The sequence below is a fragment of the Pteronotus mesoamericanus genome, unplaced genomic scaffold, assembly GCF_021234165.1.
Source record: "Pteronotus mesoamericanus isolate MK-2021 breed Mesoamerican mustached bat unplaced genomic scaffold, CSHL_Meso_final scaffold_118, whole genome shotgun sequence".
NCBI lineage: Eukaryota > Metazoa > Chordata > Mammalia > Chiroptera > Mormoopidae > Pteronotus > Pteronotus mesoamericanus.
In genome coordinates this window covers 3325982-3351529 of record NW_026555301.1, presented here as the reverse complement: position 1 = coordinate 3351529, position 25548 = coordinate 3325982, and the positions used below count along the sequence as shown (strand labels likewise).

Sequence of the window (25548 nt, the reverse complement as noted above, 5' to 3'; positions counted from 1 at the left end):
CACAATGGTGGGCTGGGGATCTTCCCTCTGCTCCTTCTCTAGACTTACCTTTCTAGGTTTATGCCTTGGAGTCATCTACCTTGTCCATCATCCAAACCCCACAGCCCCTGGCAGGGCAGAGCTGCTCTGCCCCCTCAGCTCCAACCAACCCATGACACAGTTTCTGCTCAGCTGGTCAGGAGACAGGGCCATGGAATATCAGGCCTACCTTTTGTCCCAGAGTTTCTTGTCCCAAGTCTCAGCCTATTTTCTTTGGAGACATCAAAACCTCTGTTTCTTCATCCATAAAATTGAATGTAAAAATATTGACCTGCCCCATAGGGTTTTTTATGAAGAATAACTGACCCAGATGATTGTAGAATTTCTTTGTTAATCAGAAAGGACCAAACTACTTAGCAAGTACAAACCTGGGTTCTAAAAATTGTTTGCTTGCTTGATGTATTCCTTCCTCCCTGGGTCAATTCCTCCCTTCCCCAGAAGTGCTTGGTAACAGACATGGCAAGGACAGAAAGAAGAGACAGCCATGCCCTATGAAGAGCCATACTCAGGGACTGGGCCTGCCTGGTGGTCCCTTCCTGTTTCACTCAGACAGGTGCCAGCAGCAGTGAGCCTCCAACTCTGCCACCCATCTTTCTCTGCCACCATTCTAACTGCACCCTGCCAGGGAAACTTGGGCCCTGATGAACCTCAGCCCTGCTTCCCCTCTGTTTGGCAGGCTCTTTACACTGGGGGTTGAATGGAAATTCTAACTGCCCAGCCCATCTCAGGGCCAGTCCTGCTCCCATAGTGTAGCTATGTATTTCAATGAACCTTTGTGGATGTATAGATTCCAGACTCAGACTAGAATTCTCCAAGGGCAAGGACAATGTTGTACCTATCCATGGCTCTGTTAATTTATTCCACAAATATGTGTTGAGGTCTCCTGTTTGTCAGGCAGTGTGCTGGACACTGGAGATAAAAATGAAAAAAAACAAAAATAAAAACAAAGCCCACATTGTTATAGAGGTTACATTCCAACACAGAGAGCTGGTCAGTAAACAAATATATGTCAGGTGATGGTGAGTGCTATGAAGTAAAACAAAACAAGGTAAAGAAGATAGAGTGGAATGTGGGTATCATGGTCTTGTCTCTTACTGGGAATTCAAGGATGGACTCTGGTAAAGAGACACAAAGGAATGGAGAAAAAGAGAAATAGGAGTATCTGGGGGAAGAACATTCCAGTTGGAGGCAAATGCAAATGTCCTGAGGTAGAAGTATGCTTGGCATGTAAGGAGCAAAAAGCAAGAAGGCTCATGTTATTGAAGTGAGGTGAACCAGGGGTGGGGGTCAGGGGAATCACAGCAAATAAAAAAAAAATATATATATATATATATATATATATATATATCTACATCTATATACATATAAAGCAGGCTGGTTGTAGGGCCTAGGGATCATAGTAAGGACATTAGCTTTTTTGGAGTGAGATGGGAAACCAGAGGAGAATTTGGAGACAAAACTCCAGTGTCATGTCATCTTATGCTTAAGTTGTGCTTTGTAGAATGGACTGCAGGGAGAGGAACAATAATCAAAGTTAAGTGGATCTGGGACCAAGGTGGGCAGCAGATGCAGTGGGAAGGCCTGGGGTCTGTTTTGAAGTTCAAGCCCACTGGATAACCTGATTACTGTGTTTGTGTACAAGAGAGCCAAGGAGAGCCCACATGGGACCATGTTTGTCCTCTAACTGTCTGCAAACATGGAGCTGCTATTTCTGAAAAGGACGGGACTGAAGGAGATAGGTCTTAGATTATGATAAGCTGGAGATGCCACCAGATATCCAGGTAGAAATGCCAGGAGACATTTAGATGTTTGAGTCTTCTTCCAACTCCCAAACTTCACCTCTTCTGGAACTCCAGCTGCCAGCTACCTTTTCTCATTCTGTCTCTCAGACATTTGTTCACAGAACTCTCAGCTGCCCCTCCTGAAACCTCATTCTTATTCTTTCCCACTTACTGTGAGGTGGTTCCTTAGACTGGAAGGCTGGGAGTTCTTCTGTATGTGCCAGTCTCTCATTCCACATCCAGTTTGTCACCCCATTCCATCATTCTACTACAGAAAGAACCCTCTCTCAGTTTCTCCCTTGCTAGTTACTCTCTTTCTTATTTTTCTACATCCCCAATCTACTCATATTCTCCACACTGTAGTCAAAATGATCTTTTAAAAGTGCACATTAAAAGGTGTCATTCAAGGCATGGCTCTCCTCTTGGTACAACTACATCAAAATTACAACTAATACATAGAACAACCATCACTTAGAACCATCAGAAATTGAGAGGAATGGAAGTCTGACAACTACGGAATTAAAAAAAAACACATCCATCCAGATTGGTAGGAGGGGTGCACACACAGAATGGACTGGTCCCACACCCACATGTGATGGATAAAAATTTGGGAGGGATATCTCGGGAGTGAGGAGTCCTACCCCACACCAGGCTCCCTGGCCCAGGGTTCCAATGCCAGGAAGATAAGTCCCCACAACTTCTGGTTGCAAAAACCAGCAGGGATTTAGTCAGTGGGAGGAGCTGCTAGAGCCCCAGGCAGTTCTTCTTAAAGAACCCACAAAAAGACTCACCTAATCAGCCTTACTACCTCTGAGCTTTAGTACCAGGGTAGCAGCTTAAAAGGCACCAGTGGTATAAGGGAAGAAACTGAAGTGTAGCATCAAGGTGAGCAGAGGCTATTGTCCCTTTTCTAAACCCTGCCCCGACAGAGCCAGCCAGCCATGTATGAGACTCCATCAACCTGGCTAACACTGTTTGACCCACCTTGGAGACCCCCAGAGACTCTGCCCCACTGAACTTTACCCAAGCTGCTTTCCATATGAATGGCTGGACTTGGCTCATGCTTCACAACTTCCTAAATCCTATCAAACAAGAAACAGCTGAGTTCAGTGAGCCCCATGCTCCACATTAGCAGCAGCCAGCTTAGATTCACAGCTTGGCTTCATCTGGGACTGTCCACGCCCAGCACAACTGGCAGCCATCACAGATTGCTTTATAGCTCAGGCAGGGTGGCCCCAGGCAAAACACAGGTGGAGACTGACCTTGGCCTCTCCCACCCAGGAAACCCCAGGGCCAGCACACCCAGTGGACAGCTACAGACCACACAAGAGTATCAGCACCCTGCCCCTGCACTGCAGCTCCTCCACAGAGGGAGGAGGTTGGTGGTCAGTAGTCATAGCCATTTCTTGCAGCTGACTGGCCTAGGTAAATCCCTCCCATTGGCCTGCCAACAGCAACCAAGTCTCAACTGTAAGAGGATGGTGTACTCAGCCCACACAGAGGGCGCACGTCAAGTACCCAGCTTGGGAGATGGGAGGCTGTGTCACTGGATCCTACAGGATACCTACTACATTAAGCCACACTACCAAACACAGAGTCAAACAGCACTACCTAATACATATCCAGCAGGCTGCCAAAACAAGGAAACAAAGACACATGGCCCAAATGAAAGAACAGACCAAAACTCCTGAAAAAAAGCTAAGTGAAATGGAGATAAGCAATCTGTCAGATGCAGACTTAAAACACTGGTTTTAAGGATGTTCAAGGAACTTAGTGAGGACCTCAATAGCATGAAAAAGATCCAGTCAGAAATGAAGGATACACTAATTTAAATAAAGAACAATTTACAGGGAAACAACAGTAGAGTAGAGGAAGCTGAGAATCAAATCAATGATTTGGAACATAAGGAAGCCAAAAACAGCCAATCAGAACAAGAAAAGAAAAAAACCCCAAAAAGTGAGGATAGCATAAGCAACCGCTGGGACAACTTCAAGCGGTCCAACATTCACATGATAGGGTTGCCAGAAGGAGAAGAGGAAGAGCAAGAAATTGGAAATCTACTTAAAAAATAGTGAAAGAAAACTTCCGTAATTTGGTGTAGGAGATAGACATGCATGTCCAGGAAGCACAGAGTCCCAGACAAGATGGATGCAACAAGTCCCACTCCAAGACACATCATAATTAAAATACCAAAGGTTAAAGATAAAGAATGTTAAAAGCAGCAAGAGAAAGGAAGTTAGTTACCTACAGGGGAGTTCCCATAAGACTGTCATCTGATTTCTCAAAAGAAACTTTTCAGGCCAGAAGGGATTGGCAAGAAATATTCAATGTCTTGAAAAGCAGCAACCTACAGCCAAGATTGTTTTACCCAGCAGAGGTATCATTTAGAATTGAAGGGCAGGTAAAGAGCTTCCCAGACAAGAAAATACTTAAGGAGTTAATCATCACCAAACTATTATTACATGAAATGTTAAAGGAACTTGTCTAAGAAGAAGATCAAGACTCTAAACAATAAAGTGGCAAAAAATGCATACCTATCAACAATTGAATCTCAAAAACAAACTAAGCAAACAAGAAGAACAGAGACCGAATCATGAATACAGAAAACATTTTGATGATTGCCAGATGGGAGGGGGCTGGAGGAGGATGGACAAAGAGGTAAGGAGATTAAGAAGAACAAATAGATAGTTACATAATACCCATGGGGATGTAAAGTACATTATAGGAAATGGAATAGCCAAAGATAACTTATACCCATGAGCCATGGACATGAACAATGGTGGGGGGATGGCCTGAGAAAGTGGGGGGTACTGGGTAGAGGGGTACAAAGGAGGAAAAATCAGGACAACTATAATAATGTAATCAGTAAAATATAATTAAAAACAAAGTAAATAAAAATTACAAAACTTGGGAAAAATAAAATAAAAGGTGTCATTCCTCTGCTCAGCCTTCTACCACTGGTGACTTTCTGTTATCCTTCACAAGGCGAAGGTGGCTGGCCTGTATGTCCAACCTAACTCTACTCTCCTCAGCCAGCTTCACTGTCTTCCAGCCTTAAGCCACATTCTTTTCCACCTCAGAAGCATCAGCCCACTCTGCCCTTTCCTCTGCCTGGAGTTCCTGTGGGCGGTTCCTTCCCATCCAGCTGATCAGCTTCAATGCCACCTTCTCAGGGAAGCCCCCCGTGGCCACCCATGAAGAATTACCATATTTTGCCATGAACCTTGCGCTCCTGTGTATACTACACACCCACGTTTTTAGTCCTAACTTTCAGGGGAAAAATCTTCAGTTTTAATTTTTAATTCAATTTTTCATATATTTATATTTAGAAATAAAATGAATTATTGTATTCCAGGGTATTATTTTGCATACAGATATCATTTACTGCTTTCTAGAATTATACTTTTAACGCATAAGCATAAATAAAATAATTAAAAACATTTATATAGATACACAATTAGTACTGCCCATGTATAATGCACATTCTTATTTTTCCCTCAAAAATCTGGTCAAAAAACTGTGCCATTATACCAGCAAAATACAATAGATCCTCCAGTTATTTTCTCTAACAGCATCTCTCCATGGTTTTTAATTCTGAATTTATTAGTTGATGATTTAATTAATGCCTGCTTCTACCTTCCCCCAAGCAAAGGACCCAAACTGTGTCTTTTCTGTTCACCCCCGTATCATTCCATGGCCTGGTACTTGAGACAAACTTAATAAGTATGTGTTGAGTGGATGCATATACAGTGTCCCAGCCACTTGACACAGATATTAGTAAATACAGGGGTGGGCAAAAGCAGTTTTGCATATATGAAGCATAGTTTATTCTTCTATTATTTGTTAATTATTATATTATTCATTTATATTACAACTGTAAACCTACTTTTGCCCTCTCCTGTATTTGGTTAGTTAGTTGGTGAAGAGATGGGTAGAAAATAAATGACTGAAAGGAAAGCCTGTTTTCCCCATTCTTAAGTTGGTAAAGCTATCTACTTTTCTATATATATTTTTTATTGTTGTTCAAGTACCGTTGTCTCCATTTTCTCCCTACCACTCCCCCACTTCTCGCCCATCCCCACCTCCCACCCTCGATCCTATCCTCTTTGGCTTACTTTTCTATGTTTTTGATGTCCTTGATGGAATTTTGTATCCTTGACATGTATCTTGGTTGAATGACTCCATGTGTCAATGCTGTCTGTATGTACCCTGTGAGAGCCCACAGTAGTGCCACATCATCTGTCCCCATCTTTATTTCACAATTTCCTGTCTAGGCCCTTCAAATCTTGATTTTGCACAATGAATGATAGCCTTTCTGCTCTGCACAGTGCCCTCTTAAGGCATTCTTTATTATTTCATCCCTAAGAACACAAACCCTCTTGAAAAGAGAATATGATTTGAATAAAGCCTGCTTGCTTGGTGGTTGACTTGATGGGTGGCAGGGAGGCTGTCAGGCTCTGGCTGCCTTCTCTCACAGTGTTTCTCAGACCCCAGCAGGTCTGCAGTCTCAGCTCAGTGTTCTGCTTGGTGTGTTTTTGCCATGAGGGGAATATCTCCTCCAGAATTAGATGTAATCTTTCTCTTCAGATGTACTGGATTTTTCAGCAGCCTCCTGAGCTTGGCACTGAGGATGCAGCAATATGTAGATCATGGCCCCTGTTTTAAGTATTTAGAAGGGAAGATGATACAAATTTGATAGGCAAAAATTAAAAAATCAGACACTGTCAAATGTTGGAGAAGATGTATGTTCATCACATGTCTCTGGCCCTGCTGGTAGAAGGTATATTGGCACATTATCTAGCAGAGGTGGACACTTGTTCCCCTTGGCATCCAGCAGTTTAGTCCCTGACCTGTGTTCTCCAGAACCCCTTCTCGCACCAGGCAGGATTCTTGTGTGAGAAGGAATTCATCATAGCATTTTCCAGTAAAGAACTGGAAATGGCCCAAGTGGTCATCTATAGGAGACTGGGTCATGTTCTCTGCATACCACACCTGATATACCACAGTAGCAGTGAGAGAGCCACAGGTACTGCCAACACATGCACTAAGTCAAAGTTCAACAACTCACAAAACAAAGCAGATTATTGGCTAGGCATATATCCTACGTATGTAGTCAGCCTCTATACAACCGTATACATGTGTATATAAAATGAAAGGGAATGCAACACACCAAATCCAGTGGAGTGATTATCTCCATCTGAGGCAAGTGGGAGAGCCAGGTGGGGTGGAAGCACATGAGGATATAGAGTTGTTGGTAATGTTGAGTCTTAGGTGGATCATGGGTTGTGGATTTTTATTATATTGTCATTTAAATCAGTAAGTACATGGAGATGGGGCTGACAGGGCCATCAACCAGCAATAATAAGTCAGGATCAAAGTCACAGAGGATAGTAAGCATCTCTGTCCACAGGGGGCAGGAAAGCCCTCCCGGAAGGTGTCCTGAGACTGGGGTTTTAGGGATGAACAAGAATTTTCCAAGTGGAAGAAGTCCTGGGGGAAGGAGCCTCATGGACCCAGGGCAGAGACATACAGAACCATGGTGTGTGCAGTGAATCCAGTTTCCATTGTCTGTGGTTAAAGGGTTGGGAGAACAAGGGGCAGGAAGAGCTATAAGGAGGGCCTGGTGGTGGGAGGTTCCTGTGAAGGCAGAAGAGCCTGGCAAGCAGAGAGGATGCTGGGGGCTGTGGCAGCCCCCACCCAACCTGAGCAGCATCACTCAGAGTAACTGTTTCCCCAGAGAAGTTCAGTCATCAACCAAAACATCCTGTTCACGATAGCTACACCCAAAGGTTTCAAAGTCATCATGTAGAAGATAGGAGCCCATGTACGTGTTGGGGCCAAAGGATTGCATCATCAGATCTGTGTTTTAGAAAGCTGGCCCAGAGGAGAGAGTGTAGGATTCTGGGCCAGAGAACAGCTAACTGGGCTGCTGAGGGTCTTAGGAGAAGAGTTATAATCAGGTTCTACCTCACTGGGCAGACACTTAGTGTAAGATAATACTCGGTATTCTCCAGTTATTCTGAGATACATTCCTAAAAATCTAAGTTTCCCGTTGCCTTTATAGACCATTTCAGAGATGTTTTATGTCTTTGATTGATCCTGGCTGTAGCTTTTGACACTGTGCTTCTTGCTTTCTTTGCCCCCTGACCTCTTGGTTAGGCAGTTAATGATCTTTAAACAAACACCTGAGTACTATGGCTCTCCAGAAAGAGACTTGGGTCTAATGTTAGAACAGCATTCTCCTTTTATCCAGGGAGAAAATGAATGTTCCATATACCCCACTTTGTAGACAGAGATGTTTGTGACCTGAAGGTCAAAAATGTCTTTTTAACCATTTTTGATGGCAGGTTTTCTGAAATATATTACACATTTCTCTGCTTTGCTCAATCTCAGCAGAAATCCCTGAACATTATTTCATCTCACCTCTAAGACAACGGTTCTTAGTAGGAACATTCATTCCATGAACATTTGTTAGAGCCTATTCCGTGTCTGTTCCTGATTTACAAACCGTGGGTACAGAAATCTGCCTGGTGTAGAGTCGCTGTAATGATTTAGAAGCAGAGATAAAATCAACTTTGCCTAAACTCCTGGGTGACTTCCTGTCCGCCTGCCCTCCCCTGCCCCCTCTCTGCTGAAGCCCTCCCAGGTCTTTGTTTATTTCTCAAATTGACCAAGCCTCTTTCAGGCCTTTGCACTTATTGGTTCCCATTTAGAACTTTTTCTGGACCTTCACACAGCTACTTTCTATGATCAGATATTAGTTCAGACATTGCCTCTACAGAGGTTTTTCCTGACCACTGATCTAAAAAAGCCAGACCCTCCCCCAATCCCAGGCCTTCTCTATCACATGTTATATATAATGCGCATATATATATGTTAGTTACATATATTTAAACACATAAAATTTTGTATTTTATTTGTATTAACATAAACTTAGTTGATATATTAATATGTTTATAATTTTATTGCTTTTTTTCTGGTTATTAAGCTATTTGGAAACAGACCTCACTCTATTTGCACCCTTAGAACAGTGCCTGGCAGACAGCTAGGATCTGTGTATTGATGAATAATGAGTGGCCCTGCCCTGGAGAAGCCTGCAAGCTAGCAGGCAGGTGGGTACAGATTTAGCAGCGATAACACAGCAGGCTGAGTGTGATCCAGAGGGGCTGAGGTAGGACCACAGAGAGAGACAGAGCCTACTCACTGGAGTCTGAGCAGACATCCCAGAGCAGTGGTGTTTGACCTGGGCTTTCAAGGACAGATGGGCATAGGTTGGCAGGCTGAGGAACTGAGGGGCAATTTTACATGGATTGGCAAGCCTATACAGAGGACTTGAGGCAAAGAAGTGTGGGAATGGAGCTTGGGGTGAAGCATGGACTAGAAGGTTGGCAGGAAACTAAGGTAGTGCAGGATTTGGCTGCTGTGACCACTGCTCACATCCTGGACTAGGATGTCCTGTGAACCTGGGCCTTGTATTTGCAGGGTGAAGTCTACTCTGTCCAAGGGGAATCTGACCCCAGAGCTCCCCTTATCTGGCACATGGTGGCATGAGACAGGGATTTCTCCAGCTGGAGCCCTTCCTCTCAACCTCAAAGCTTATGGGTTTTGTGACCTTTGTCTTTTGCTCCTGACCAGGTTGTGAAGAAGGTCAAGTCCATACAGATGTTCCACATGCCTGTCACCTCAGCCATGCAGGGAGACCGGATAGGCATCTGTGTCACTCAGTTTGATCCCAAGCAGCTGGAGCGTGGCCTAGTGTGTACCCCTGAGTCCCTGCACACTGTCCATGCAGCCCTCATCTCCGTGGAGAAGATCCCATATTTTCGGGCACCCCTGCAGACCAAGGCCAAGTTCCACATCACAGTGGGCCATGAGACAGTCATGGGCCGGTTGATGTTCTTCAGCCCTGCTCCTGACAATTTTGACCACGAGCCTGTGCTGGATACCTTCGACTTCTCTAAAGAATACCTGTTCCAGGAACAGTACCTCTGCAAGGATCTGGTTGCAGCAGCAGCAAACAGTGGCCAGGCCAATGAGAAGGTGGGCCAGGCCGCAGAAGGCCAGTATCCCCGGCAGCAATGGGCCCTCGTAGAGTTTGAGAAGCCTGTCACCTGCCCTCGGCTGTGCTTGGTGATTGGTTCCAGGCTAGATTCAGACATTCATGCCAACATGTGCCGGCTGGCCTTCCACGGCATCCTGCTGCATGGGTTGGAGGACAAGAACTATCCCGACAGCCTCTTGCCCAGGCTGAGAGTGTACAAGTTGAAGCACAAGCATGGCCTTGTGGAGCGGGTAAGCAGCTCCGCCCTACACATTGCCCTTCTGTCTGGCTCTGGTGGCTGGGATGGACACAGTTTGGCATCTGTGATGAGAGCCAGGAAGGCTTCAGAGACTTTCTGATTACAACTTATGTACTTTTTTGACAAGGAAACTGAGGCCTTCAGTGGTCAAGTAGCCCAGATTCTCTCAGCCCATTAATTGTGCCGGGGCCTAAACCCATCAGGGGAGCCCAACATACCCATCACAGTTCAGCTGCTCTGGCTCCCCTCTTCCTTTGGTAGTAGACGTGCCCACATAGGGTAGAGCAGGCCTGGCTCTCACACAAGCCAATTTCAGACAACAGTGCTTCACCTAGGCCAGCAACCAGCAGTGTCAGTGGCCTTCTTGAGCTTTAGGTGGGAGGCTAGACCCTTCCCCATCATTCTGATGCCAGGCCCTGGCTCTCAATTGGGGGATGAGTCTCATCAGAGAGGGTGGCTTCCATGTCTTCCCTAAGCCAGTCATGTCAAGGGAGGAATCATGGCTGGTCATGCAGGCCAGACTGGGCCAAGTCCGTCCTCAGCCTGTGGGGTGGGGTGGGGTGGGGTGGGGCAGTAGGGGACTAATGGTAGCAGGAGGTGCCAGAGAACAAGAGGTAGGAAGGTGCAGGAAGATAACAGAGAGGAAGGGTCCATGCTGCTGGTTTTCTGGGGTACCTGTTATCACTGGAGGCAGGTCTTATGTGTGTGGGTAAGCAAGTCTAGTTTATAGGCCTGTCATTAGGGTGGATAGATATGGAGGCCTGGGAGAGCCTACCCAGGGTCCCAAAGTCATGGAATCCCCTCCTCCCATTGGGTGGATCTGCTCACCCCCAACATCCACCCCTGCAGATCTGAGTGGGAATCCATGCCTACTGGACCTCACATGAATGGATGGACAAATGTGCAAACCTCACTGTCCTTGGGGCTCATTACCTGGGTGTGGGTCTGTGCCGGTAAGGGATGGCTGTGTGTTTAGCTGATTGAGCTTGGCAGTGTCGAGACCCCACTGTTGGGGAGCTCAGTGTCCTGTTGCGGTATGCCCTTATAACTGAACAGGTGGATTTGGCTGCCTGCTACCATGAAAACCAAACTCATAAGACAAGTGCTGATGCAAAAGGAAAAAGGTTTCTATTCAGATGCCACAACCTGGAAGAATGATGAGTCACATCTCAAAGACCATTTCATCTTCCTGCCCAAGCCTGCAATTCTTATAGGGATAAGAAAAGGAGGGCTTTTTTCTTCCTATCCAATTATCTTGCTAGTTTTTTTGAATGGTTGGGCCCTATCCATTCCTCTCTCTAGATCATGGCTCACTTAGTGTAGGTACCTTCCCCTGCACCATCTTAGCCAATGGAGGAGACTCCCTGGCGTTCCCTGTCTACAGTATCAGGGTCAGTTGGGAGGGAGGGCTGCAGGGCCCATCATCAGGAAGCCTGGAGGTGCCATGGCCCTCAGCCCACCTTCTTTATACTCAACATGGTGCCTGCACATCTGGGAGAGCCAGTTGGAGGCTGCAGGGCACCCGTAGATCCAAGCACGCCTGCCCACAGCCCCTCCTCCCCTCCACTTTCTCACTTGGTTTGCTCTTCTGACTGACTGTCTATGGTAACACCCTGAGGCTCTTAGCAGGCCCTACAGTTCTGTTCCCTAGACAGCAGGATAAGGTCACCTCTGTGACCTCAGCACAACTCACATCAACACAGGCTCCAGTGCTATGTCAGACCCATACTGGGCAGGCGCTCAGGAGAAGGTGCCCTTGGGTATTAGACAGTGTTGGGGTTACCATTACCTACCACCCTCTCATCTCACTCACTTCTTCCAGATCCCCAGGTTTTCTCCTCTGGAGCTCTCTGTCACTGCAGAACCATTCCCCTCCCCGCATCTCAGAATGCTTCCTAGTTACTCAGGCCCTGTCCCTCTTTCTCTCCTACACCTGCACCTAATGTGCTTTCTGATGGAGAAATGAGATGCAGCCCCTTCCTTACCTGGTTACAGGTCCAAAACTCCAGATTCCCAGCTCCATGAGCACAGCCCTCTAGCTCAGCCAAGCACAGTTTGGTCACCGTATGTGTGGGTCCCGGAGTTGGGATCCCACCCTGCTGTTCTCTGAGAAAGGGATGGTCCTCTGTGAACATTGATTTTTTTTCACCTGCAGAGCAGTGGCATATGCCTAAGTTCCTGGGGTCACTATGAAGTGTTGAAGGCTGACCGTCAGCCCTAGGCCAGCCGCAAGACGCTGGTTTAAGATGAAGGTGATAAAGCACACATCACTCATTTGTCTAGCTTGATTTATTAGGAACATTATGGAGTATAATTATTTTGTGGTGAAATATCTACCATGGAGTAGTGCCCCAGTTAGTGTGTTCATGGATCTAATTGCCCCCATACAAGCCTGTCAGTGATGGGGTGGCAGTCACCTCCTGTAAGGACAGGAGCATGGGTTTGTGAGCAGCAAGTAAACACACTACTGAAATGACTCAAGCTGGAATGTCCTTGGTGGGAGAATTTTCTTCCTGGTAAGGTTGGTAAGGCATTGAACTTGGGGATCAGATGGATAGGGCTCAAACTCTGACTGTGCCATGCAACATTGCATACCTGGGACTGCTGCTTTATCTCAGCATCCTCATTCATTCAGGGCAAACTGTTCACCTCATCAGATTGTTTTGAAGGAGGCACCATAACACAGAGTGTCACATATGAGTCAGCTCTAGTGCAAGTGCAGCCAGAAGGCTGGGCTGTTTCTGAGGGGTAGCCCTGTTTGCTTTAAGCAGGACCCAGAGTGCCCAGAGATTTTTCAAATTGCTTGGTTGGCCACAATGTGGGCTGTGAGGCAGAATGGTCAGATGTGCAGGCCTAGGGCCTGGCACACCTGAGCTTTGGTTCCACCTTCACCACCTCCTAGTATAAAATGGGGTAGTTATGAGACCTCCCTGCACCTGAGGGATATCACAGTGCTGCCCTGTGAGGTCAATGGAGACGAGATGGAGAAGTACATGTGAGGGCCCGAGATCAGTGCTTGGCTCCTAACTCTGTTGTTTGCTGTTTTCATAATTATTAATTTTTAAGCTCTTGGGGTCAGAATAATAAATCCTAGAGCTTGGGGCCAGAATGGTATTTCACTCCTTACCCAGGACATTATTATTCCTCTTCGAAGCACAGAGACCAGTTCTCCAGCCTGTTCAGGATCCACTCATGGCTTGTGGAAGTGGCATGTTTGGCAAGGGAGTTAAGAGTCAGTCTGGCCTATAGGTGTAGTGGTCTAGGGCAGGAAGAACCCCATGCTGATCTTTCCCCAGCCATGCTTACCTGCCTACAAAATTTCCTAGACATATCACAGCTACCTCCCCATGTCCTGGGCATGTCTCCAAGAGGCCAAGACATCTTGAAAGGGTTAAATTTAATCTTCTAGGACAGATCACCACTTTGGGGAGCCAACTCCTAGCCTTTGCTTTGTGATGCTGGGCCAGCTCTTTGTGTCTGCTCTGCAGACACAGTCAGCTTTCTGGGAGCTCAGCTTAGTCCTCCAAGATGTCCTCCATTCATGGAGAAGGAAGGCCCAGTTCTTCATAGATAGGTGTTTAATGGATACTTTCCATCTGGGAGGACTTAGGTAGACGAGCCTTCTGAGCCCATCACCTAAAAGATATTCATTCATATGTTCAGATGTTTACTGAGTTCCCATGTGTGTCAAGCACTGGGGATAGAACAAGATGGACAAAGTTCTTGTCCTCACAAGAGAGACTGACAAAGAACAGTAAATTAGACACTTTGAGATAGTAGTAAGTGCTAGAAAGAAAATAACTGAGGGACATAACAAGGAAATGCTGAGGACCATGCATGGCACATTGCAGAGGCCAGCCTTCAGCCCTCCCCAGCTTTCTCTCTTCCCACACTAGGCTTCACTCACTCTCACTGGACCACATCAGACTCCCTCACACATGTGACTTACTTAACTCATTGGTGTCACCTAGAGTGACTCTGGCCCACAAGCCACATTCCAGCAATCATCTTATAAGCTAGTTTTCTCTGGATTCTTTTTCTGAGTTGCTGCAATAGAATACAACATACTTAACTCACCCCTGGAAGTGGCTTTCCTTGCTCAGCAAGAAATGAGTCACTTAGGAACTGACTTTAGTTGTAGCCTCATTTTCATTTTTTATTTTTGTGAAGAAATTCTGCTGTGATGAGATATACCATTTGAAATTTTCTCACTTTACTGATCATTGTTTTTCTGCAAGCTGGAAATGTGTATGATCCCAGTGTATACTGTATTTTGTCAGCAGAGCCAATAACAAACACAATACTTCACCATGTAATTCAATAAAATAATATCCACACCCCACTGGGCCTTAGAAGGGTGACATTCAAAGTCCATTTTTTCTGTTTTGAATATGCACTGATGAATGTGCACCGATAATTCAAGTAAATAACTAAAACGAGTGGTTGGGTGAGATGCTATGGAGCTTTCCCTGGGGTACTGTGATTTGTTGTGTGCCTGGTATCTCATAGGTCTCTATTGTAACTGCTCAACTCTACTGCTGTGGGCAAGATGGAAATGAGTCAGCATGGCTAAATGCCAATAAACTTTACTTATGAACACTGATATTTGAATTACTTTTAATTTTCATCCATCAAGAAATACTTTTTGTCTTTTGATATTTTTCAACCCACTGGAAAATGTAAAAACCATTCTTAGCTAAAGGCCATACAGAAACAGTGGACAGAATTTGGCCCTCTAGCTATAGTTTTTTGACATCTGACCTAAATAGTAAATAAGGAATCTTGAAATAGACTACATATCCTGCAAGGAACAGTCTGATGTCATCTTCAACTACGAGTACTCTTCTCTCTCTGCATTCCCTAGGAGTTGAATTCTCAGGTTCTCCAGTGGGGCTTGGGTTAATAGAGCCAGTCCAGAGTGCTCACTCCAGGGAAGAAAAGGAAAGTAAAGGGGTTCTAAAGGACTGCCCTTCTGGGGAAAGTGTTTGATGAAGGGAATTAGAGTATATGGTAATGAGCGAAATCATTAGTATCCCAATTTTAAGTAAAAATATAGAAATATGTATAGGATTATGAACACAGAGAAAGGAAAAGAAACTATGAATGGAATAGGAAACTGTAGTAGAACTTCCACATTAACTAAGGAGAAACTGCAATGAATTTGATTAAACCAACAAACATAAGAAAAACAAGAATGCTTCATAAAAACAAAAACAGAAGGAACAAAATTGTTAGTCACACTAAATGTGAATGGCTGAGTTCTATTTAAATACAGAGACTGATAGATTGAATTGAAAACACAAAATCTGGTTATATGCTGTTTATAAGAAACATACTTAAAGTGATAAAGGTTAAGAAAAGCAAGATGTCAGGTGACTGTAAACAAAAAGAAAGCATGAGTTGTAGAATTAAGATTAAGAATACTAACCAAGATAAAGAGGGATGTCACGTGATGATAAAAAGCACAATTACAAACTTATGTACACAAAACATACAAAAACAACATCTATTAGAAATCCAAGGAGATCTTGGTTAAAAAAAAAATGGAATGTTAATTGCAGTGGGGCACATTACAGTGCATATTTCAGAATCAGGTCCTCTAGACAGCAGATAAAAGACAGAGATATAATACCATCACTATGCTTGATTTCTAGATTGGTAGATAGAAATTCTTAATCCTGTGCATAAAGAATGTATACTTTTTCCTATGTGGATGCCACATTTACAAAAACTTGAGCATTTAGCAGTAGCCATTTAAAAAATATTTGTAGAATACTCACTATGTGCTGTTTTCAGGGCTGGAGATATAACAGTGAATAAGAATAGTAAAATTCCTTCTCTCATGGAATTTAGATTCTAGTTGTATGTGTGGCCACAGAGAAAAGCCCTAAGGGATTTTTAAAAGTAGAAATCATGAACCATTGAAATTAGAAATGAAGAATTTATATGTAGATATATATAGATATAGATAGATATAGATATAGTGTGTATTCCTTAGTTTTTTCATATAATTTCCTTTTGAAAAAATATTTATTTTTAGGGAGAAGGGAAGGGAGGGAGAAAGAGAGGGAGAGAAACATCAATGTGTGGTTGCCTCTCACATGCCCCCAACTGGGGGACCTTGCCTGCAACCCAGGCATGTGCCCTGACTGGGAATTGAACTGGAGACCCTTGGGTTCACAGGTCGGCACTCAGTTAACTGAGCCAGATCAGCCAGGGCAATTTTTTCATATATTTTCTGCTTGGAAATTAACAAACAGTAAATTGCTGTCCATTTGGCTAAGGACATTTCTCATACTATGTATTATATAATGTTTAATCCCTTAGTGTTAACCTTTTTCTCTTTTTTTAGTTTTCTTGTAGTTCTTTGATTACATTGTAGAGAGCCTTAGATTCCCTCAAAGGTGACTCACATGGGGCGAAGATTTAGACCCTTCCATAGCAGCAGTGGATTCAGTGCATTTTCTTCACTGTATTTACAAACCACTCTAGTTTTTTCTTTAGGATGCCATGTGAAGTTTCCCTTTTAAGCACATGTATTTAAAGAAAACTATTAGGTAAATGATAGTATAAGTTATACAAACATCTGGTGGAAATGATGAGGGATGAAGGATGTGTCACAGCCAAGGCTGGGAGATGCTGGGCCATGTCCCCAGGGGTCCCTGCATCTTAGCCAGTGGCTCCTTTCTTAGGAGCCCAGGGCAGAGTGTCACAGGAAATGGGATCATCCTAGTGCAAGAAAGACTCAAGCCTATGCCAGAGGGACATCCAGAAGGCTACAGGGGCCAGGAGAGGAGCAAAGAACTTTGCTGAGGTGGGAGGAAGTGGTCTGGTTCAAAGCACAAAGAGCTGATGACCTTTGAGCTGTGCCTCATCACTGTTCAGATGCTGGGAGTATGCAGAGAGGGGATTTGGTGGGGAGGATGTGAAAGAGGGGCTTCTCAGATCCAGGCATTGTTTCTGCAGAGGCATAGAGCTGTCATGCCTGGCCCTGGCCATTTGGGAAAAGACCCTCAGCCCAGGGTGCCCAGCAGCTGGAGGGCAGGGGACAAGAGCTCCAAGATACAGGAAGGGCCAGCTACTCGAACCAAACTTTTTAACCCCAACTAGGAGAGACACTGTACACTGGGGGTGAGGGGAGGCTGGGCTCCTCTATTTACCTTGTGCTAGAGAAATACTCTAAGCAGGGCCAGCAGAGCAGCCTACAGGGAGGCTGTCCCCTCGGGGCCCCCAGTCTCACCCTTCTCACCTAGCCCTCTAGTCTCACCCTGAGCTCTAGCACCTTGGGTTTACTTGAGTCATCTGGCCATCACTAAAATCACTCCGTGGGGCATTGTTTTCTCACTTGTGACAATTATATGAAAAGAAGTGGGGCACGTGAGGATTCAGTGCTAAGGACTGTGAGTGTTCTGCATTCTTGCCTGCTCCATTTCACACCTCCTACTATTGCCACATCCCTGGGGAACTTTCCTCACCTCCCCATCCATCCTCCTCACTCCCTGCCCTAGCAGCTTGCACAGTTCCACCCAAATCATTTTTTATAAAACAAAGGTATTCCTGCCAGCTCTTACTAAAAAACATACTTGGGCCTGCTCACCACTAGGACAAAGACAATGCTCACACCTTAGCATATCTTGGCTGGCCGACCACTAATAGTAAAATTAGTGGCAGGACAGCTTTGGGTGCTAGGACATGGCAGACCAGGAAGGCAGGCAGGTAGGGCCAAGTGGATGCTTCCTTAAGGCCAGGGTTGGAAGAAAGGAGAGAGCCAAGCATGGTGGTGTCTGCAGGCCAAGGCTACAGACATGCACAGGGAGCCCAAGGAGCTCAGGCTCCAGCCAGCCAGCCTGCCCGAGTCCCAGGGCCTTCTGGGTGGACCTCCTGAGGGTGTAGGACTTTGCGCAATTCTCTTCCCCTCAGTTTCCTTACAGGAGGAATGGGGCTATGGCCTCTATTTCATTGGGTAGTATAAGGGAGGGAGATCAATCCATGCAAGATGCTGAGTGCTATAGCTGACACAGGGTAGGCTCTTATTGAGTAGTGGTATCCTTATTGCTGTTTACTTGGATTTTCCTCATGGTGCAGAGGCCTGGGTTCCCAGCTGGGATGCTGGCAAGAAGCTGGCACCCTATTCCCCTTATGGTGGGGTCAGACCAGGTATGCTGGTCATCTTGGGTCTGGCACCTGCTGACGCCATATAGGAAGGCCTTAGGGCTGGGCCAGAGGAGCCTGTGGCATCCATGCAACCAAATGTAAATAGGCAGGCACCACCGGGAGCACTGACTGGCTTTGAAGTGAGCACTGCCTCCCGGCTTTTGGTTTGCCCCCTGCACTGCTGATGGCTTATTAAAGGTGCCTAGAGTATCAGGAGCTTGCTGGCTGGGATTCAGGCTGGTCTGTGACTGCCCCTTATAAGGAGGGGCACTACTTCCTGAGCAGAGACAACCCAGCAGGCTTGATGGCCCCAGGTGGACAACTTCACCCCATTCCCTAGAAGAAGCAGCACTTGGCCCATGTGGCTGTCCCCTAAGGCCCTTTCAGCAAGCTGAAGCTGCGTCGGCTCCCAGGACACTCAAGGAGGCAAGTGCCCCTGGAGCAGAGGCTGAGAAGACACTCCCCTTAAGGATAAGATCAGATAGCTGTCCTAGTGTTCTGGCCCCAGCCCATACTCTGAGCCTATTTCCTCCCTTACAGATGTCATAATCAATAGCTGAGAGTCTTGCTAGCCTGCTGAAGGTACTGTTAGCCTGCCTTTGAAAATTGTTTTTTTAATTTATATATAGACATAGGGTCAAGGCAGATCAATATGGTGGAAAGAGCTTGCTCTAGAGACCAATACACTGAGCAGGCACTGGTTGGCCTGACATGGGCAAGTCTCCCCCTCCCACTTGATCCTCTGCTCCCAGAACCCATTTCTTCTTTAAAGGAGCTATAGTAGGGTGTTGATGAGACCACACATGCAAAGGGCCAAGCATGGGACCTGGCATATACCAGTCAATGCTCAGTAAAATGCTAGTTTCCTTTTTTTCTTTATGAAAAAGCAGCTGCCTTTGGGAGCCATGCTTTGGTACTTCCTGATCAGCCACTGACATGAGCTTTACATGCATGGGTACCTGGGTGATGGAAAACAGAAACAAAGAGGGATTCAGTGAGGGTAGGAGGTTGTAAGTGTGGAGGGAGCTGGGGGGCAAAACTTGTCACCAATGGGCAGAGTGCCTGCTCAATGATGGCTGGCCCAGGTTTGAGAAAGACAGCCTAGCTAGTCTGAGAGCTGGTTGTAGGGAGTGGCATGCAGATTCCTCCCAGGGTAGATGCCCTCTGTGTTATCCAGAGCCTGGCCTGCCCTAGGTCTCCTTACCATGGGCCTCTGGAACTCAGTTGGCAAAATCAGATGAATCAAAGGCTAATTTCTTTATCTGGGCTTACCTTAAGGGATTGCAATGAGCTGATCCTTGCTGACAGCATAGTTTCATGTCAGAAATTGCATCTCATCCCAACAACCTTGGAGGTAGATGCATTTGTCCTGTTTCACAAGAGAGCACACTGAGGCTCAGAGGAGTGCCTTGGCTTGCCATGATCCTACACTGGAAAGAGGTAAAGGCTCATCTTGGTGAAATGTTTCCTATGCCAAATAAGAATGGATGGTACGAGAACATCATTATTATCTCAGGGACTCTTGAGGAAGTTATCAACCCTGGTCACCTTCAAGTGCCCTGGAAGAGTTAATACCCTATTTGAGGGGGACCTCAGAGAGGACTTTGAATGATGGGTGGGAGTTGGGGTGACAGGGGAAACTGGAGGGCAGACCTGACAGGTAGTCTATGCTGAGTATGTGTTAGCATCCTTGCTTTTCTTCAACAGGTTTGATAAAGTCTCTATATCTTACGCTTTCAGGGTATGTTAGAAGATCCTCTCTCCCAAATGGCATTTCACTTTAGCTTCTCCCAGTTTGACATTGTGCCAGTCTTTTCTGAGTGGTCATTCTGTTACCAAGTCTTAGGTTTTCTTGTCAACATCAACACCTCTGATCCTAACAACAGCCTTTTTCAGAGGAAGAAACTGAGGTTCAGAGAAATCCCTTGCCCAAGGTAACAGAGCAGGAAGGGGCTGAGTCAGAACTCAAACCTTCCTAACCCCTTTTCTCATTTTAGTCCTCCCCGCAGCAGACCTGGCTCAGGGCTCCATTTCACAGCCTACTGACCCTCTTTCCTTGGTGCCACTTCTCCAATTTTAATTAGAATAGTCGTGTCAGAACTTGGGCAGTTCCCAAGCCTTATCATGGGAGCCAGGCTCTGAGAGAGACACACACATGTAATGACATAATTATGTGCAAAGGCGGCCAAGTCCCCGCTCAAAAGCTGGGAACAGTGGGGACTCACCTGGCATGTGAGTGAGGATCTGGCTTCCATGTGCAGCCAGTGACGGCTCCAATGACTGAAGGCTAATAAATGAAGCAAATTACTCATTCAAACAGTGAAAGTCCCTTCTGAGAGTTATTGTAACTGTGCTGGCCCCATTTCAGCATTGTTCCCCAGGAACAAGGCCCAAAGAGCAAATCCTGTGTGCACTGCCTTTGGTTTGACATTACAATGATTGAGTTCAAGATGTAAAACCTCCAATTGTTCTCTGAGGGTTTTTCCTTGTTGGATGTGCTAGTGTCTGATCTCTGAGGTCTCTCCTTTAATGGGAAGAGTATGTGATTTGGAGAGGAGCCTAACTATTGCACATGTGCACATGCACACACATATTCTAGAGATGGATAGGGTCAAGTAAAGCTATTTTCCCAGTCCTCTTCCTTAAACATCCAGGACAGATGATAACCCCTGGTCTTCCTGAAGCTCTCCAGAGAGGTAGGCCTCACAGCCTACAGCAGGAAAGGCTATCTTCTCCCTCCCAACCAGGCTTTTAATTCAATGAGGTTTCATGCAGTAGGCATTTGATTAGTCCCCTCTTAGCACCCACCCCACCCCAGTAATTTCTGGAAGATATTTGTTCTGGGATTCAGAAATATGCTTAGGCTAGCTCCTACCTTTCAAGATACCCCTAACCCCCTTGGGCCACTGGTATAGGCAAGCTGCAGCTGTGCTGGGAGACTCGCACACAGGCTTCATCCTGGCCACTCCCACCACAGCCTCTGACTAGGGATTCTGTGGTTGGCAGGGTGCTGTGGAAGAGCACTGTGTCAGCCAGCAAGGCCTGCTCACATTTGTGGGGCAGTGACCAGTGGGGTTGGATGCACAGAACCCCACCTACTGCCCTGTGATCCTACATGGTGCAGCTCAGGGAACACTGAGGGAATACAGGGCAGCTGAGGCTCCATGTAAACTCGTAGCAACTCTTTCCCCACAATTGTAGATGGGAGCTGAGGCCCACACAAATTAGGATGGAGGCCTGAGTCCACAAGGCCACCAGAGCAATGAGACTTTGAACCCTAGTTCTGACTCACCACTCAAGCAGGAACTCACCATGTCATCTGGAATCCACACCTTTGCTGTGAAACCTTAAAGTCTGGTTGGATAGCAGCACTCCAGTCTGCTTTTATCTCTTTTTATCTTTTCTCATACCTGGCCCCATTCTCATAATCTTTGACCCTGTCTTTTCTTGTCTCTGGTGTACCACGTTTTCCCAAGTACAGAGGCCTAGCCTGGAACTGGTTACTTGGAAATCACCAGCACCACAGATAGGGAAAGCTCACCCTTCAACCTCATTTCTTGGGTGAGGAAACTGCAGGCCTAGGTCTCCAGTCTCTTATGTTTTCTGTGTCTGGCCTGCAGTGCACTTCACAGTAGTGTACCTGGATTGGCATAGCTTCCTTTGACATTGAGGTCCTTGGGCCCACCACAGTTCCTGCATCTTGTGGCCATGTTCCACCCATTCTCTGTCCCTTTCTCCTTCCCTGTAGACAGGCTGTGGGATCTGGGTCCCTGCACTTGGGGATCAGCTCCTCCAGGAACTTGGGGTTTCAGGAGATAGGACTGGGGAGATGGGGCTGCCTGCATCCTGGGCCAGACTTGCAGGCCAACTTGGGTTCAGCCAGTGACAGCCTGGCTCAGGGGAGCCCAAGGAATGGAGAATGCCATGGCTGGGTTTCTTCACTGCTGCCAAACCTCCAGCTACGCTTGGCTCTTCTTCCCCTTGGCTACCAGTCGGCAAGAAAGCTGGAATGGGTGACTTTGGGCAAATCCTTTAACCTTGCTGAGTCCCTACAGGGCTTTTCTAAAGATTAACTAATGGTGTGGAGATGTTTTTCCTAGAATATGCCCAAAGACACCTGAGGCGCTTTCATGTGCTGCAGGCCAGGTGTGAGAGCAGGGCTAAGGGCTTGGAGCCTGAGGGAGAAGGCATCTACTGCTGGCTCTGAGAATGGTCCACCTGACTGCTAGAATACAGCAATGCAACTGTCAGAAGGCAGGGCACCCCAGAGCTCCTGAGAACAGGTTTCCAGTGGTGTGCTGAAGGCCAGTTCCCCTCCCTCACTGCCTGACCCACAAATGGAATCGGAGACACAGAAGGTAGCAGGAGCACCCAATTAGCACTGTTGTGTCTTCTGGCCAAATCATAAGAGAACAGGAATGGCAGAGATGCTCCCTTTGAACCTGAAATCCTTTCTAAACTGCCACTGTAGCACTAGTGAGACTATAGGGCAGCAGCAAGAGGAGTCCCTCAGGCCATCCTCAGGAGGTCATAAAAAACCTATTCACTCCTTACCTTATCCTGATGCTTACAAAAATATTGTGGCAATATAGGTCAGTGAACTGAATGGCATCACAGGAGTACAGGCCCCAACAGCCTGCCCACTGGCCTACTTGGTCAAATGAGAATGTAAACAATAAATGCTGAGAACCCTCCACTTCCTGGCCCTAGGACTGTGTTTATGTAGCACTTAAATCAACTTTGGGGTCTTCACTGTCTGCCATGAAGCTTTCTGAAGTTGTCCTACAGTTAATAAAATTAGTCTGCCCTCATTGCAAGACCCTGGCTTGGGAAAAGATGGATCCTCTGCTGTCTCTGTGGCACTTAGCTTTTTAAGCTAACATTTAAAAACCAAAAGAAAGTACGGTACAGGGAGAAAATGTAGTACAACGTCTTGTGAAAGGCCTTTTTGGTAATGCTTAGCACACCTGCCACCCCAGGGCTCTAGTAACCGGGAAGCCCAGTGCCAGGCCATGGGAAAGGCAAGCAATGAGTTATCTGTGTTTCAGCCTGAGAGAGACCAACATTGGGTATGTGAGACAGCTAGACCCAGAGCAGGCTGGGTGGCTCACTCTTTGCTGAGTATATCTCCCAACCACACATCTACCTAAGTGATTTATCTCCAAAGAACCAAGAGCCACCTTCTCTTACCAGTCTTTCTGTCCCTACCTCCATATTATGTGCATATTTACTGGGACCTTCCATGCGTCAGCATGAGGGCTATTGAGACAGCTGCCAGACTCTTGGGGCAGGAGGGGTCTGTCATGGAGAAAGCTGCCTGAAGAAGGGCATACCCAAGCTGAGCTGGGAAGAGCGTGGAAGGGTTGGAGGGAGGGAAGGAAATGCAAAGGGACATGAGGAAATTTGGAAGGTGGTAAATATGTTCAGCAGCTTGATTGCGGTGATAGTTTCATGAGCATGTACATATATCCTAACTTACCAAATTATATACCGTAAATATGTACATGCTGTTGTATATCAGTTGTGCCTCAATGAAGCTCTTAAAAAATGAAAGACCACAGACACAAGTGAGCACTGCACATATCCCAGCAACCATGGTGAAGTGTGCATTTGGGATTTACTCCTGCATTCAGGGAGCATCCAGTGAGGGAATGCACCCATGGAGCAGAGAGTCATGTTTCTGCCTTCATGGACCTTGTATCCTGGTTGGGAACAATGAGGAGTAACAGATAAAGCTATGATATAAGTCAAGGGTACGCTAAGGATTGAGAGGCTAAAGGGATGCTCTGCACTCTGAAGACAGGCCAAGGAGTTGCAGAGACATGGGGTAGGGCGAGGGGACAGGGTGTAGTGAACCATGGCCTCTGGGGACACTGTAGGCATGAAGTCCTTGACTAGGGCCCTTGCTGGGCATTAGGAGCTGGCACAGAGATGGGACACCTCTCTCTGCCAGTGCACAGTCCACAGGCAGCGGGACAGAGGGGGATGTAAACATCACCTTTCTTTAGGACATGCATGAGTCCCTTGAGACAGGAGCTTTGATTTGCTCTCAACTGTATGCCATGGACATGGCAGGCTCTTACTGGAAGAAAAGCATGGTAGTACTATGAATGTGGTGAGCACTTACTATCTGAGGTAACACCTGCCTGTGTTGCTTGTTTGGTCCCACTAGTGCCTTTAGAAGGCGGTTCTCTGAGTAGGATGAAATCTCCTTGTGCAAGAACTTTTCTTTTTCATTTCTTAGCTAGCTGCTGTGCCAGGGCAGGTCTTGCATCTCAGCCACCTTCCACTTCTCCAACTTGGCATGAGTCAGCTGTAGTCTTGCTCTGCTTTGCAAAGGCCCAGCAGACTTGGGCTTGCATTTCTACTGTGCTTCTGACTCAGGCGGCTGCAGCTCACTCAGGTCTTGTTTCTGAGCTCAGCTCTGCCCTCTCAAGTAGGAATGGAAACCCTTGTAGACAAAGGTGCTTCAGGGGTCAGTAGGACCCCGATGGCCTTGTTGAGCATAGGCCGAGGGACTCTGTGTATTGAGCGGCTGAGGGGCTCTGAGGATTGGGGGACTGCGGGGTTCTGAGGATTCAGGGGTTTTGAGGGGCTGAGGTGCACTAAGGATTGAGAGGCTAAAGGGCTCTGAAGGACTAAGGGTCTAAGGGTGCTTTGAAGGTTTAGGACTGAGGGACTCTGCATATTGAGGGGCTGAGATGCAATGAGACATTTTCTTTCTCTTCAGCAGCAGAAATGAGCTGGGGACAGGAAAAGACAATGTGTGCCTTCAGTCATGGAGAATGTGGAATGAATAGTCCAGAGCCATTGGGTCCTGGGCACCTACTGTGCCTGTCAAAGCTGCTGAATATGAATGGGTGGGCCCAACTCTCAGGGTACTGGGGTCCTGGGAGCTGGTAAGCCTGGGAAAGCATTTGGGGCCAGTGATCTGTCCAGACTGTGCTGTCCTGCAGATCTAAGAAACTGTCTGCATTCGGTTTGCCCAGCAGTCTTACTGGGTACGTGCTGCAGTGGGAGCAGCAGTGCCCACAAACAGGGCAGAGCCTGGAGGAAGGGCAGAGCCCACAGCAGCCCCAGCCTGCAAGTGTTGCTCTGCTGGAGCCAAGTCCAGAAGGATGAGGAAGAGTTCACGTGTGGGAATGAGATTGGTGAATTGTAAAGGGCTGTGCAAGTGGAAATGATTATTTTTATCATTATTTGTATCCAATTCATCCATCACCGAAGAGAGGAGGAATGTGGGTACCTTTTATCTGGCTCTGTGAATCAAATAG

The 25548-nt window shown here is 46.4% G+C and overlaps 1 protein-coding gene across 4 annotated transcripts in view; it reads left to right on the top strand.

Annotated features, from left to right (window-relative positions):
- The window catches only part of EEFSEC (eukaryotic elongation factor, selenocysteine-tRNA specific), a 328850-nt gene that overhangs the window by 253181 nt on the left and 50121 nt on the right, over nt 1-25548 (top strand). For all 4 annotated transcript variants that reach the window (XM_054587485.1, XM_054587487.1, XM_054587484.1 and 1 more), the window contains exon 5: nt 9456-10112. In XM_054587485.1, the coding sequence (XP_054443460.1) occupies nt 9456-10112 (657 nt within the window). The remainder of the gene's footprint in view (nt 1-9455; nt 10113-25548) is intronic.